General features: G+C 42.7%; 1 protein-coding gene across 3 annotated transcripts in view; it reads right to left on the reverse strand.

Moving 5' to 3' along the window:
- Nucleotides 1-423: 423 nt before the first annotated feature.
- Nucleotides 424-14,687, reverse strand: part of Fbxw7 (F-box and WD repeat domain containing 7) — a 144,733-nt gene continuing 130,469 nt past the window's right edge. For all 3 annotated transcript variants that reach the window (XM_038347429.1, XM_038347427.1, XM_038347428.1), the window contains 8 exons: nucleotides 13,555-13,689; nucleotides 11,045-11,168; nucleotides 9,297-9,433; nucleotides 8,184-8,297; nucleotides 6,565-6,746; nucleotides 4,596-4,821; nucleotides 2,911-3,121; nucleotides 424-2,057 (listed from right to left, as the gene is read on the reverse strand). In XM_038347429.1, the coding sequence (XP_038203357.1) occupies nucleotides 1,789-2,057; nucleotides 2,911-3,121; nucleotides 4,596-4,821; nucleotides 6,565-6,746; nucleotides 8,184-8,297; nucleotides 9,297-9,433; nucleotides 11,045-11,168; nucleotides 13,555-13,689 (1,398 nt within the window). In that variant the 3' untranslated portion in view covers nucleotides 424-1,788. The remainder of the gene's footprint in view (nucleotides 2,058-2,910; nucleotides 3,122-4,595; nucleotides 4,822-6,564; nucleotides 6,747-8,183; nucleotides 8,298-9,296; nucleotides 9,434-11,044; nucleotides 11,169-13,554; nucleotides 13,690-14,687) is intronic.

A 14,687-nucleotide genomic window follows, 5' to 3' on the forward strand; every position in this document is an offset into this window, starting at 1 on the left:
AAGGCTACCATGAAGGCAATGCCAAGAAGCCAAAACCTGACTATTAAAATATTAGACAAACACTGTATGTTTATAATGAAACAGTGTTATCTAAGTGGAAGAAACAGGCGCAGTAACATGAAAAAACACATTTTATTGCACTTAAGTTATAAGAAAATAAAATTTCTAAGTGAATCAAACCATAGACACAATCCCTTTAAAGGCTGTTTTCCTCCATCACGTCAGGGTGTTACATAACTAAAATTAACCAACTTGAATCTGATTGTTTAAAATCAGACTATAAATAAAACAAACAAAAAAATAAACAGGAGGAGGAGGAGGAAAAAAAAGACTGCCTAGGATACAGTGTTAACCACTTTCACAGTTCAGCTTGAGTTACGGCTCCTGGTGAATGAGGCAGACGACCTGACTCGCTCGCTCGCTCGCTCGCTCGCCCGCCGCGCTGGTCTGCGTGGACGCCATCACTACAGCGCGGGTGTTCCTCTCGCGTCGGTTACTCAGAGCAGTGAAACTGTAACAGTTGTTTTCCCGAATACTGTAAGATGCTACGACGGACCAGCAACTTCCTTTATTCTGTATTCTATATATCTTTAAAATATCTTGTCAGTTTTACTATGTACGTTCATCCATTCACCACAGCCCTCAACAAAGAAGTTTCTCCGCAGAACAGGCACCTCAGGCTCTGTCCCAAGGAATGTGTTTTAATTTTTGCCCAGATAAAAGAAAATAAGCTTTGCACACACTCTCGATTCTTTATTTGCAGGCAAACTTCACTCTTTAGTATCTGAAACTTTTCCATTCGCAGCCTCTTAGAGGCACAGACGGCTCAAGTTTCAGTGGCAAAAAGTCTTTTTCTCTGTAACCAAACTAGAGCAAATTTGGAATTCAGTCTGGGACTAAAACGTCACAGCAGAAAAAAAATAAAAAAAAATAATTTGTCTTTTCTTTCTTTCTTTCATTTAGCAGCATAAATAAGTTTGGCCACTGGGAGTACAGTACAGGGCGGGACAACGATCCCACGTGTGGAGACCTACTTCTAGCACCAGCATCGAGAACTAAATCCACCTCAGGACTGGAACCCAGGACAGCGCCACCGTCGGCGACACGCGCACTGAAGAGGGGGTACGGAAGCAACAGGAGAGAGATTAACAGAGGCTAATACTGTGATTGATTGACATTGGCAATGGCTGGCAAAAAACAAAACAAAGAAAAAACCAACAAAAAATGGAAAAGAAAAAAAGAAAAGAACAAGAAAGCTTCATGGTAACTGTACAAAAGCAATTCACAGTAATCTCTTTCCGCTTCCCACTTCAGAAACACGACTTTGCTGCAAGAAGCTCTGATGACACGCATTTGGATATCACCGCCACTCCTTTCGAGGTGACGGTAACAACGTCTTGGTGAGGCTCTGCCCAATGACCACTGGAGAAGAAAATAAGGAATAATTGCACCTGGTTGGATTTAGAGAGTCTCGCTTTGCAAAGCTGCCCCTCATCAGAAGTGAAGCCTTCAGGTGATGCGCCGCTTCCCGCAGTTACGGCTCCGTCTCTTCAGCCCTTCTCACCGTCTCGTCTGTAGGTCTTCTCCATCTGTTGCCCAAACCAACATCCTGCACCACTGAGTACAAGGGATTTCTTTCCTTTTCTTTTTTTTCTCTTTTTTCTTTTCTGTTTTTTTCCTTTTTGTTTTTTTTTGTTTGTTTGTTTTTTTTTTTTTTTTTTTTTTGCGCAGGGGGAGGGCAGGAGTATATTGTCTACAGAGTTGGACAAGACGCATCTTGTCTGCTCTTCATTTCAGGTCCACATCGAAGTCCAGCACCAAGAGCTTGGTTTCTTCAGTCCCATTCCGACTGCCAACCGCACACACCAGCTTTGTGTTGGAGGCTCTGATCCGCCACACAACTCCCCCGCTCCCCCCACTCTCCAATGTGACTAGGTTTCGAATAAATTCACCCGTTTTCAAGTCCCAGAGTTTTACAGTTCCATCATCTGAGCTGGTAATTACGAAGTTCTTGTTGAACTGTAAACAGGTCACGGCACTCTGGTGCTTGTTGGGACCTGGGCAAAAGCACAGGAATTGAATTACCAGTTAGAACACACGAGAAACCCAACAGTTAAAAAGCTGCGTATTTAGAAACCTTGCTGTAGTTTAAAAGCTCTGGTAGCTATTTGTTGTGGAAGCCCCAACACTCACGGCCTGTCTCCCGCAAGCCTGGCGAACCACCAGACAAATGTTCTCTGGGCTACTACGGCGCTCTCCCGAGATGACATAAGCAATGTGCGTCACACATTCTACTGCTGGAAGCACCAATGCGACAGATCTGTCCACCACTCTACCACTCTGCAGACCAGGAAAGGAGAAAACCGAACTACGCTACCCCACATCCCAGGCACAGTCACGACGTGATGCCCTCCAGATGGGATCTCTGCAAACAAACCAGCCTTCTAAGCACGGCAGCTAAATATAAAAAAGCCAATCATGAAGAATTCAATGGTGCTGTGCCCTCAAATCAACTTTCTCATGTGTTTCTTTACCTGGGGGGAACCATTACTCCTTCCCATCCCAACTAAAGCAGTTGGCTAAGTGGAGGCCAAAGTAATTTCCTATCAGAGATGCTTCAATTCAAAATATAATGATCAGACAAAAAGAAGCGTTGCTTCTGTGAGTCGGCCAAATCTTTCTTCTCATTGTTAAGGTTAAATAGAATCGTCTGAACAGGCAGGAAATGAGTAAGAATTTTCACATTAAAGACACAATTGAAGCCGTTTCTCAAGGTGGCCTGGCTCTGCAAGGGAAGCGTTGATAAAGTCTTCAGGAGTAAGTACTCTGCACGAGGTGAACCTCTGCTCTGCAGGTCCCCTCTTCAGCAATGACATCAGATGGGTATGGCTAGAGGAGGCCAACACTTACCCTGCAATGTTTGTAAACACTGTCCTGTTTTGATATCCCAGATTTTCACTGTAGAATCTGCATTCCCAGAGACAAGAATATTGTCCTTGAGTTCCATTCCACTTGTCAACGACTGGTGTCCTGTTAACGTGTGAATGCAGTTTCCTGTCTCCACGTCCCAGACTCGGATTGATGTGTCGAGAGACCCACTCACCACATGGATGCCATCGAACTATAACAGACACGGCGCATTAGAACAGAAACACGGACCTTTCCCTGTTAGCTAGCTGGTAGGCCCTACTCACACACGTAAGGCCAGAACAAAGGGTAAACTCGCAGCTGGGCTGATGTGTATGCCGTCAAGTCTACAGATCATGTCTCCAAAACACTTTTCATAAATTTTCTCTTAAACTTAAAAATAAGGAAACAAAACTGAACAAAACTGCCCAATAGTTCAAACAGGAGGCAGAAATAACTTCAAAAAGAAAACAAAGCACCTGAAACGAACAACATTCCTTTCAGACCACCTGGTCCCAGCTGAAAGCCACATCCTATGTATTCAGTAGGAAAGCCAAGCTCGGCTTGCCCATAGGAAGCCAAAGCCACGCTCATCAGCATCCAAGGCAGGGGAAGGAAGGGCCAAGCAAACTTCTGTGATGCTCAAAAGTAAATTCCATTAAAAATTGTAAGAAGCTGTTTACAAGAACTTACTGCTAATTAGGAAATATCCCCAAAGATAACTATGTCGGGAATCAGAAGAGGAGGCATTTTAGTAGCAAAAGCAAGCTATGCAGCCTCTCTTCTTCAGCTTCCCCAAACCACTAAAAGCCAATAAACCCCTACCAATCCCCAGGAGGTATATATAATGCCTGGCTATACATTCTGAGATCATTCTCTATATTCTGAGTACACCACAAAGTACCAACAACAATGGCAACCAACTCCCTCCCCTTGGAAACCATCATCTTTCCTAAAGCAACCGACGTCATTATCATATATTGACATTTCATCACTTGGGCGGTCTCATCAGCTAAGAATCAAACGCCCTAAGAACAGCCACGTCAGCCCTGGGATTCTGCTCTACTCGGCTAGCCACTGAGGCGCAAGTGCCTGGGAAGATAATTATGTAACAGGAAATATTTAAAATGGAGAACGCTGCATTTCCAGAAATAAAGGTGGCCCATGTCTTCTGTCCAGTTACTGAAGATCTTGAAATATTATAATCTATTAATAAATTCCAAGTTCATGTCTAAAGGGATACAACAGGTTAGTCAACTCCTCTCTGGCTCCAGCCAACGGCCCCGGAAAGCACATGGTTTTCTGCAGAGGCTCACGGCCACTTTAGATGGGATGGAATCACAATTACACGGCCCATCAACTTCTAGCTATCAAGGCAAAGGGGCAGCAGCTTTTGGCCAAATTAATCCTCAGCAAAGGAGTTTATTAAAGTCCAAGTTATTCTCCTATGAGATTATCTAACTATTAATAATGTAACAAAATTTACAGCCCTGAAGTGTCAGGTTTCAAGACAAACACTTGCATTTTAGAGAGAAAATGGATCACAGAAATTAAAACCATTAAAAGTTAAATGCTTTTGAAATTTATGTTTTCTTCTTGCTAAAAAGGTAGGTATAAACAGCAACTTGGCAGTCGCTGACCAAGTCTTCCGCATTGCGTTGAGGCGATGGGAAAGATGGACTTCTTACCTGTAGCGAGTAGACTCTGTTAGTGTGCCCCTGTAACGTGTGCAGGCAGGTCTCCGTCTCTGGGTCCCACACCTTGACCATAAAATCATACGCTCCACTGACAACCCTCCTGCCGTCATACTGGACACAGCGGACTGCAGCTACATGACCCATCAAGACGTGTAAACACTGGCCGGTCTCAATGTCCCAGACCCTAAGAGTGGCATCTCGAGAACCACTAACAACTCTGCAGGAGGGGACAGAAAAGAAGGTGTCAGAAGTCTGAAGTATGGACGCACCCCGCAGGTCAAACAGTTAAACAGAACAGAGACACTTTCACAAGGAGCCCCTAATGCTCCACACATGACTCGAGTTTCTCTGCCTGGAACAGGAACAGAGGAAGCTCATCTGGTTGGAAACAACTGCAGCCTCCGATGAGCAAGCAGCTCTTCATACACACAGCTCTCTTGATTACAAGTGAAGTGGGAAGGCGGCACATGCGGCTCAGTCCTCGGTGCAGATCTAGATATTAACTTACAACAATCCCAAACTTCCTTTCTTTAGGATATTTGCCATTTCATTACATTCCAATTATGAACTCCTACTACCTATTTCAGGAAGCAAAAATTTTTGATGATGATTTTTCAACAAAATAGAATTTTAAAATTAATTTGGGACTCAGAAAACTATGGCTGTTTTCTTACACTTCCCATGGAGGGAAAAATCAGTTTGAGACACGTGCACACAGCTGCTAATGCAGACTGTGGAAGATGCTCCTACAGGAGTCACAGAAATGCCTTCAGAAACTGGCTCAACGTTATCAGATTATACCCTCTGAAAACCACAGTGACATAGTCACGCAGTCACTGCTGGGTTGCTAACCAGGTGCCTTTATGGTCCCAAGAGAGAAAAGCCACATTTGAAAGAGCAGAATGATGAAGCGTGGGGAAATGAACGCAACCAAGAAGGAAATGCAAGGTCTCCTGAAACTCAGGCCTTAGATTCTAATTTCACAACGCACTGTGCAAAGCAGGCTCAGAGTAAAAGTAAAAGGACCCCCCTGTGCAGATCATAACTATAGGGACAGCCTACCTACCAAAACAGTTGTCAATTAAAGAGAGCACCATGTGCAGAGAAAGCTACAGGTCATGGCTACTGTCAATTCAGAGTGAGGACCCCTCTAAGATACATTCTTTCAGAGAAAGGGTCTTTTCTAAAGGCTGTGAATTCAAGGAATCCTCCTGTCTCTACCTTCCCAATGCAAGGATTAGGAACATATATCACATCAGGCCAAAGGAATATTTTTTGACAAATGAAGTAGAAAACACAGTTCCTCAGCTGGCCGCGATGAGGATGTGTTAACAGAAGGACATGGTTTCGCCAGCAGGGCGCTGCAGGGGAGAGAAAAAAGCACCAGCCAGGCAGAGGCACTGGGAAGGAAAGGACAAGCAGGCCAGGCATGGCTGCAACCACTGTGAACGTGGGACTGAAAGTTCTCCCTTAACGTGGTGGGCAACGGAAGGGCAGCAGCGCAATCCTAACGCCAGCTGTGCAAAGGCAAGGCCACATCTGGGAGCTCAACAGCTCAGACCACAGGCAATGAGAGGGAAGTTAAAGCCGGGACCTCAGTGTCTGTCTAGACCTAGAACGTGATGGGTCACTCAAGGACACACAGGCCAGGAGTCCCAGTGACTGGATCTGTGGCTCTGGCACAGCATAAATTCGGTTATTAAGAAAGAAAATGATTTTTTTGTTTGAAGACAATGAATCAGCAAATCAACACCAAGCAGAGCTTCAAGAAAAAAAGGTTGTACCATCATCAAATGAAGAAGGAAAATTTAAGGCAAGCCTCCGATTTAACCCGACTTTCCTAACTTAGGAACATTATACTTTAATCACTAGTATCTACTTTAAGAGCTCATCAGTACTATATGAATTTCAATATCACAAGTGACAGAAGCGAAAGCCCCATCATAAGGATTTCCTCTACCTTTTCTCATGCAGATGCATACACCGCACAGTGGAAGTGTGCCCATATAAAGTATGTATGCACTCTCCGGTCTCGGCGTTCCATACTTTGAGGGTCCGGTCAGTGGATCCACTGATGATGATATTGTCTCTCATCTGTGATGACCATACTCCACCCGTGTGTCCCACTAATGTTCTTAGGCACTGGAAAAACACTTCAGATGATTAATTTTAGGTAGAAATGAAAGCAAGGCAAAGAATATACTAGCATCTCATTAAAATCTAGGACAAGTCTTACTTTATCAGAGCACTAGGAAAACATTTTGCCATCAATGCTGCATGACACCGTTATTACTGAATTGTCTATTTGTGGTGATACATGCTTAGACATGCATCTACAACTGGAGGACAGGTATGGAGAAAGCAAACATGATATGGAACATAAATTAACATGACAGGCAGGGCTGGAGAGATGGCTCAGTGGCGAAGAGCATTGGCTGCTCTTTCAGGGACCTGGGTTTGATTCCCAGCACCTAGTGCCTCACAACCACCTACAACTCCAGGGCCAGGGAATCTGACACCCTCTTCTGGCCTCCAAGGGCACCTGGCATGCACATGGTACACATACATACATATGTACATACGTACGTACAGGTAAACACACACGTAAAATAGTAAAATGAAGTAAAAAATTTTAAAAAGAATCATATGATAAAAGCATAAGACATGGCAGAAAACAATCAATCAATCAATCAATCAATCAATCAATCAATAAATAAATAAATAAATAAATAAATAAATAAGCAAGCAAGCCGCAAGCAAGCTCAACAGCTCTAACCTGGCCACCATAGTTAAATAACATTAAAGCTGCAGCAGGGTGTTTCCCATGGAAGAGAACCAAGGCAAGAATGCCAAGAAAGTTGGGTGTGACCACATACCACAGTTCACCCATCTGCCTGCAGGCGGTAGTTAGGGACTGGCTGTGCTACTCTAGACGTGTAAAGACAGACACCGAGACTCTGAGATAAGCCCCAAACTAGTATTGTGTCCTGGAAACATGTAGCTACTTTTGAAATTTTAACATCTGCTTTGAGTATTTATAAGATTCTTGTCCAAGGAACAACACAGCAAAAGATATTTTTAAAAACAGATTTTTCTCATACTTTCTTCTGTTACCTCTTAAATGAATGATTACTTAATTCATAAAAACGTTCTCTTTTGGACAGATAAAGTTAATATGCACTAGAGACTCCTAAGGAAAGCTACCTAAAGTACAGCCATTGCTTGGGCTACCTGGCTTCATGTCCTTACCATTCATGTCTGAGACAACTTCCGATTAGCAGGATCTCTTTGATTCCTAGATCACAGACAGCTCAGCCACAGAGCAGTTATAAGGAAATTACAAATCCCTCAGCCATGTTTTGGAAGGCGATAGGGAGCAATGATTCTGACTCACAAGGGCAAGGTGAGAAGATGTGCGTCTGAGAATCTCAGATCACTAAGTGACAAAGGCGGCAAACAGGTAACAGTCCTAAGGGGGGAAGGACCACGTTTCCAGGGACAGCCGAGGATCAGACCCCTTCACTGTGACTGCACACACAGTGTGACGGCTTCAGAAAACATGGAAAGAAGGGGACTTACCTTGCCCGTGACTGCTGACCAAACCTTTAAAGTGTTGTCATCAGAACCACTAACTATGCGGCTGCCACAGAACTGCAGGCAGGTGATGACATGATCATCATGCCCTTTCAACACCTATGAGAAACACACACATCACATTTATGTTAGGACATCACAGTCCTTAAAATACAGTTAAGTGCTGCAGAGATGGCTCAGATACACAGGACCTGGGGCCAAGTCCCCACAACTCTCCCGCACAGGCCTTTAACACTGATCTGCAGAGAGGAGAAGAGCTGGGCTTATGAAATTTATATAAAATATACAGCACAGCCTGGGCTACCAAGTGAGTTCCACCCAGGCAAACCTCAGTTCAAGATTAAAACACAAGGAAAAGAGGAGGAAGAGGACTGGGCTCTGGGTTCAACTTTTAACACTGCAAAAAAGTAAAGCACCTAAAAACAGAGGAATAATAAATAACAGCTTTTTAAACCTAAAATTATGCTAGTGCATGCTGGCATATAAAATAATGCCTCCCCAAATTGGCTAATTTTAAAGTATATGAATTGAGGAGTTCTAACATTTATACATCTGTGATAATATTATAAGATAGAAAATGAGACTTTGGCTTCAAATTATAAAAGCCAAAAAAGCCAAAACAAACAAACAAACAAACAAAAAAACCAGAAAAACCCACAATACCCAAAACTGTTATTTCTAAAAAGTAATAACAATAACAAGTTGTGCAGAGTGGTCTAGAACAAATTCATGTCCTCTCAACTCATCTTTCTTGGAAGAGACTTTCTTGAAGCAAGGTCTCATACCATAGAACAGGTTGACCTAGAACTTAGTGTGTTCCCAGGTTGGCCTTAAACTCACAGCTATCCTCCTGCCTCCGATTCTTGAGTACAAGCATGAGCCACCATGCCTGGATCAACTCATCTTTGATTTCAATACAATTATCAGATTAAAGAAACCAGAAATAAAAGAACATTGTTAGATTCACTTTGAGTTAAGTTTAAAATAGAGCCAGCTTTCTTTTCACAAGGCATCAAGTTATACTTTAGGCCAACAAGAGCAGAGTTAGACCAGGCACTCCTACTAATTAAAGGTTTCTGTTAGCATGTGAAGAGTTACCTTGGGAGATTTGAGTTCTCCTCGCCTCCAGTTGGTATCAATTCTGTGCTGTCTGATGTATGCACTCTTCCATGGGCTGTGTATAAAACCTGGCTTTATTATTTTTCTTCTCTTGATGTGCAATGGTTCATCAATTCCTAAAGCATCAAAGAGTTTAAGAGAATAATTCCTTTCGTCAATAATAAAAATTACACATTATATACAGATCTTGTTTTTTTCTGCTTAGCACCGGTGAGATAGAGACCCCTAACTTCCAACACTGCTCTAGGCAGCAGCGAGTCTGCACTGGGAACAGCAATTCTGACTCATTGCCTCTTCTCCTTCTCACAGAGATGGGAAGGAGTGTGCACTGCGTGTCTGGATGCAGAACGGCACCACTGCTGTGGAAATCAGCACAGCGACTTCACAAAAGCACAAGTGCACACAGGGCGTAGGGCTTTCACTTCTGCATGTGTGCTCAAAAGTACTAACAGGAGAGATGTGAACAGGTATCTAGACACCATGCTCATACTGATGTTGTTCAGTTAGCCAAGAGCAGGAAGCAGTCCAGGAGTCTGTCCAAAACACCAAATGCAGTAGTACACACAACGGAATGCTGCTCGGCTGCTCAACCTTACAAAAGACACGTGGATACAGGGATGCACGCTGGAACATGAACCTTGAAGACATTAGTGAATGAGGAAATCACGAAGGGATAAACACTGCACAATCTTACTTATCACAGTTCCTAGAACAGCAAACTCAGAGACAGAGAATGTAGGTGACAGGAAAGAAGGAATGGGGAGAATATCACTGGATCATATGCAGCAAAAAGACGTAACTGACACTGGCCTAGCACTCACTATGGAGACCAAGATGGCCTCCAGCTCTCAGTAATCCTGACTCTGTCCAAGTAGTATGATTACAGACGCACATCACTACCTCAGGCTGATTGCACATGTATGTATGTATGTATGCTCTCCACTAGTTCAAGGCCAGCCTAGTCTACCTTGCAATTTCCTAGACAGCCAGGGCTATAGAGACCCCATCTCAAGGAAGAAACAAAAGATTCTGAGAATGAAGGCAAAATTAACCCTAGTTTATATATGAAGATGCTTGAGAAAGAAGATTTTACTGACTAATCCAAGAGCAGCCAGACATTGACTGTGGGACCAGGCTTAGCAAGGAGCACCTGAGATCTTCAGCTCAACTCTTTCCTAGCCTCTCTAATTAACGGTGCTTTCCATCCGGCCAGAGCTGCGAAGGGAGAATCATCTACAGAATGCAGCACTACCACGTTTTTCCTATAACGTTTTGCTTCTCAGAAACAATTTTTTTTTCAAAATGATTACTTTTCTAGATGCCTACCTGCAAAACAAGGTCTCGCCTTTGATCAATATGGAGGAGACTTAACTCCTTCCTTATAAAGGGGGTTCAAACCAAACCAAACTATGCTTCAAGAATATAATATCCACGTTAGGAGGAAGATGGCAAACTGTCCCATCTCCCCAGCATTTCTGAACGTTCAGCTCACAGGAAGTGTCCACTAAGAATTTATGGGAGGGGTGGGTAAATCCTCAATTATTTGGGAATTAATTGCTTACAATCAGGTGGACTCCTTCACTTTGGGATCAAGGAAGTGAATGGCCGCAAACTCACTCTGCCAGCGATTTATTCTCCCTGCATGGGAGAGTTATTTTGTCGACTTGCTCCCAGAACCCTTTGCTGCTGCAGTAGAAACACACTCTCTATGTGATTTTGAACCTTACCCTCTTCTTTACACTTTTCTCTCCAGAGAAGGTTGTCCTCAGCCAAAATTCTCCAGTATCGACAAGTCTGAGCCGCTTGCAGCAGGTCTTTGGGTTCCAGGAATGAAAGTACATAGAGTGCCAGCTGTGGAAAGGATATGAGGACGGCTTACTCACACTTCAGAGAATGACGGAAACAGAGATGCTACTCTCCACGGATGCACATTTCCGTAGGACGGCTGTATTTTGGTAGACTGAGCAGATCAAGGAGAACAGTAGTTTAAGAGCGAAGAAAACGCTCGTTAATCTCGTATTAGGGATCTGAGGCTTTATTCTAGACGACCTGTAATTGTATTGGTATTTGCTCACAGTGAGAACAATGCCAATGATCACAAGTTTCCCGTGTGAGTCTAGTGCTCAAGTTCTTAGATTAGCCTACATGGTGACAGAGAAAGGCTTGAGATCTGCTCACACCAATTATTAGAAAAATACTAGTACATTATGCCAATATGGTAGTAATGTTTTAAACAATACATTCTTGCTGATAACACAAACTTCCCTAAGGGCTCAGATCTATGCCATTATTCTTCCACATATGAAATAAAGCATTTTTTCAAATGAAGAATCTTTCCCCCAAGTAGTTGAAAAAAAGAAAACATGATATGCTACGCCAGGTTCCCTTTCTAACTTCACTTCTCTCTTTCCTTCAGCAGTCTTTGAAAGAACAAGGAAGCCAAGAGAATCTTTGGGGGCTTACCTTTTATTAATAATCTGCTTACTTCTTAAATGCTAAAACATTCTCAGGTTTTGGGGTATGGTGACGGCTCAGTTGGTAATGTTTCATGCACAACCATGAGGATAAGGGTTTGGACCCAACACTCGGAAAAGACAGGCATGGTGGTGGCAACTATAAGCCGTGTGCTTGGGAGGACAGACAGGAGCTCACTAGCTGGTCCAGATGAGTGAGTTAGCTCTGGATTCAGTGAGAGATCACGCCTCTGACTCAAAACAGTAACGTGGGAGCAACTGAGGAGCACACCTCTGGCCTCCACATGTACATGTGTGCACATCTGCATGTATTTAAGTATTTGAACACATACACACACCACACACATACATAACAACCCCACAAAGATTCTCAAATTTTACTGATTTGAGGTCAGGAAGTTTTTGCATGATAAGAGTTATCTATAAAAATAAGAATAAAGCAAAACAGAATAGAAAAACTTACTCTCAGAAACAAGTAAAAACACCACACGCTATGAGAGAATCAGGCGGGTACTAGGGATGTAAAATGTATCAAGGTGAGTATCTGCTGCTTTCACAGAAACTGCTTCCTACTATTTTATGCCCTGATGAACTCATGTTACTTTCCTAAGTTTATTCAGAGTTTTGTTGTAGAAAAAGTTCATGAGAAAAAAAAAAACAGTTCTTTTGTGGGACAATGTCATTTTTAAAAAGTACTCCAAAGCAGGGGAAAACACCAGAAAAAAAAAGATGTTTTTTTAACCAATTTTGCTTTTTCCCTAAGTTATGTTAGTTTCATCGATTTTACTCAAATCTAACGGAAAACTATAATTAGGACTATGAATGCCTCTAGGAACTTAGTTAGAGTGGCTCTCTAAGTGAAAGCAGAACTCCCTTTCTGTTCAAATTGGAGGGTCCAGGGTCACTTGTATGATGAGTCTCTTTTTCATGCTGTCTTTTAAGCTGGTATTTAATTAGTAGCATGAGTACAGTAATTTGAGAAAATATACAGCATGGGAATTATTCCTTTCTGCTGATAAAAATTAAGCTATGAAGTCAAAAATGTCAACACATGCATTCTAGTTAACCTATGTAGCTGCACATGGCTTATGATGGAGTGCTACAAGAATGCAGGTCACACGTGATCTCTCTCAGGTGGAGGACGGCTGGTGGACATGGACGGGGACACACACACACATTATATATATACACACAACTCTGTGTATTAAATAGTAACTGCAGGGGGCTGGAGAGACGGCTCAGCACTTCAGAGCACTGGCTGCTCTTCCAGAGGACCTGGTTACAATTCCCAGCACCCACATGGCGGCTCACACCTGTCTGTAACTCTAGTCCTGATACCCTCGTATATGCAGGCAAAACATCAATGCACTTAAGAAAATAAATAAGATAAGAACAATTACATCATGCCAGGACCGGAGAAATGCAACAGTCAGAGAGTTACTGGTCTTGAAGGGACATAGAGAAGTGACAGCACGGGAAGGAAAAGAGCACTGCTGCTTAATGACCCAGAACTGAGAGGAGTCCACGATAAATATAACTAAAGTCAGGCTTCAGACGACCCAGCAAGAAACTCAGTGGCTCTCATGCAGACTTACCTTATCCAACTGGGAGGAGAAAGTACATTGGTTATAAGCATCCTTTATGTAGCAATTGCACCATTAAGCCAAGACAGCAGCTTGTCAAGGTGTCAAAGCACGCCCGGCAGCACACTGCTTACAGGGGGTGGTGCCTGTGCGGGGCGCTAGCTGGCGGCCCTTGCTTACCTCTTTCGGGAGCAAGGAGATGAAGTCTCGCTGGAACTGGGGCTCTATCACCTGCATCATGTGCTTCACCTGTGTTGGCTCACAGCTATCGATGAGTTCATCCAAAGCCAGCAGCTTCTCTGGTCCACTCCAGCTCTACCGAAGAGGACACTGTGGTTACCTTAAACATGCTCCAGTTACAAATGCACCTGTGTGTCCGTGTTTGCGCAGGGAACTGCATGGAAAGGAACCATGGACAGAGAACTTGCCTCCAGTAGCCTCTGAAGCCATCTGGGTTTTACTTTCAGCAAGTTTACTGAGAACCTTTCCAGCAAAGTCATGACTGCATGTATTTCTTTAGTTATAATAGCTATGCATTCATCCAACACCAAGACACTGGGGGAGATACCAAAATCTTGTTCTTGAAGAATCAATCTCAGTTAATGACTAAATAGGGAATGTTGATAGATCATTTTTCTTTCTCCATATTCTTTTTAGTGGGCAGCCATAAAATCTCTAAGAGCTAAGAGATTTGCAACATAATTAATTAAAGAGAAATTAATAGCTGGATATTCTGCATTTCTGACAAGTGTCTCCTTTAAGTTTAAAAAATGCTGTTTTACACAAAATATAGATATTAAACAGGAAAGAACAGCAAAGATTGGCTGAGTTCGTTTTTTAAAAATTAGAATATACACAAAGACCAAAAATAGAATTAAGAAAAAATGCTATACTTATGAAAAATAAAAATGTATAATTATATTTCAAAACTGAGTTCCTTTAAACAATTCTTGGGGTTGGATTATTATTGTTGTTTCATTTTTTTTTTTTTTTTGGTTTTTCGAGACAGAGTTTCTCTGTGGCTTTGGAGCCTGTCCTGGAACTAGCTCTTGTAGACCAGGCTGGCCTCGAACTCACAGAGATCCGTCTGCCTCTGCCTCCCGAGTGCTGGGATTAAAGGCGTGCGCCACCACCGCCCGGCTGTTGTTTCATTTTTTTAAAAAATATTTTCTACCAGTGAGTATGACTGCTTAGAAAAGCAATGGTTCTTGAAAGGAAACATTTTATGGCCATATGAGTAATTTAAAATGTTGGAATTCTGTAATAACCATGTAAAACATTTAAGTAACTTCATAATTATTAAGTAGAAGCAT

Source organism: Arvicola amphibius, chromosome 11 (genome assembly GCF_903992535.2).
Source record: "Arvicola amphibius chromosome 11, mArvAmp1.2, whole genome shotgun sequence".
NCBI lineage: Eukaryota > Metazoa > Chordata > Mammalia > Rodentia > Cricetidae > Arvicola > Arvicola amphibius.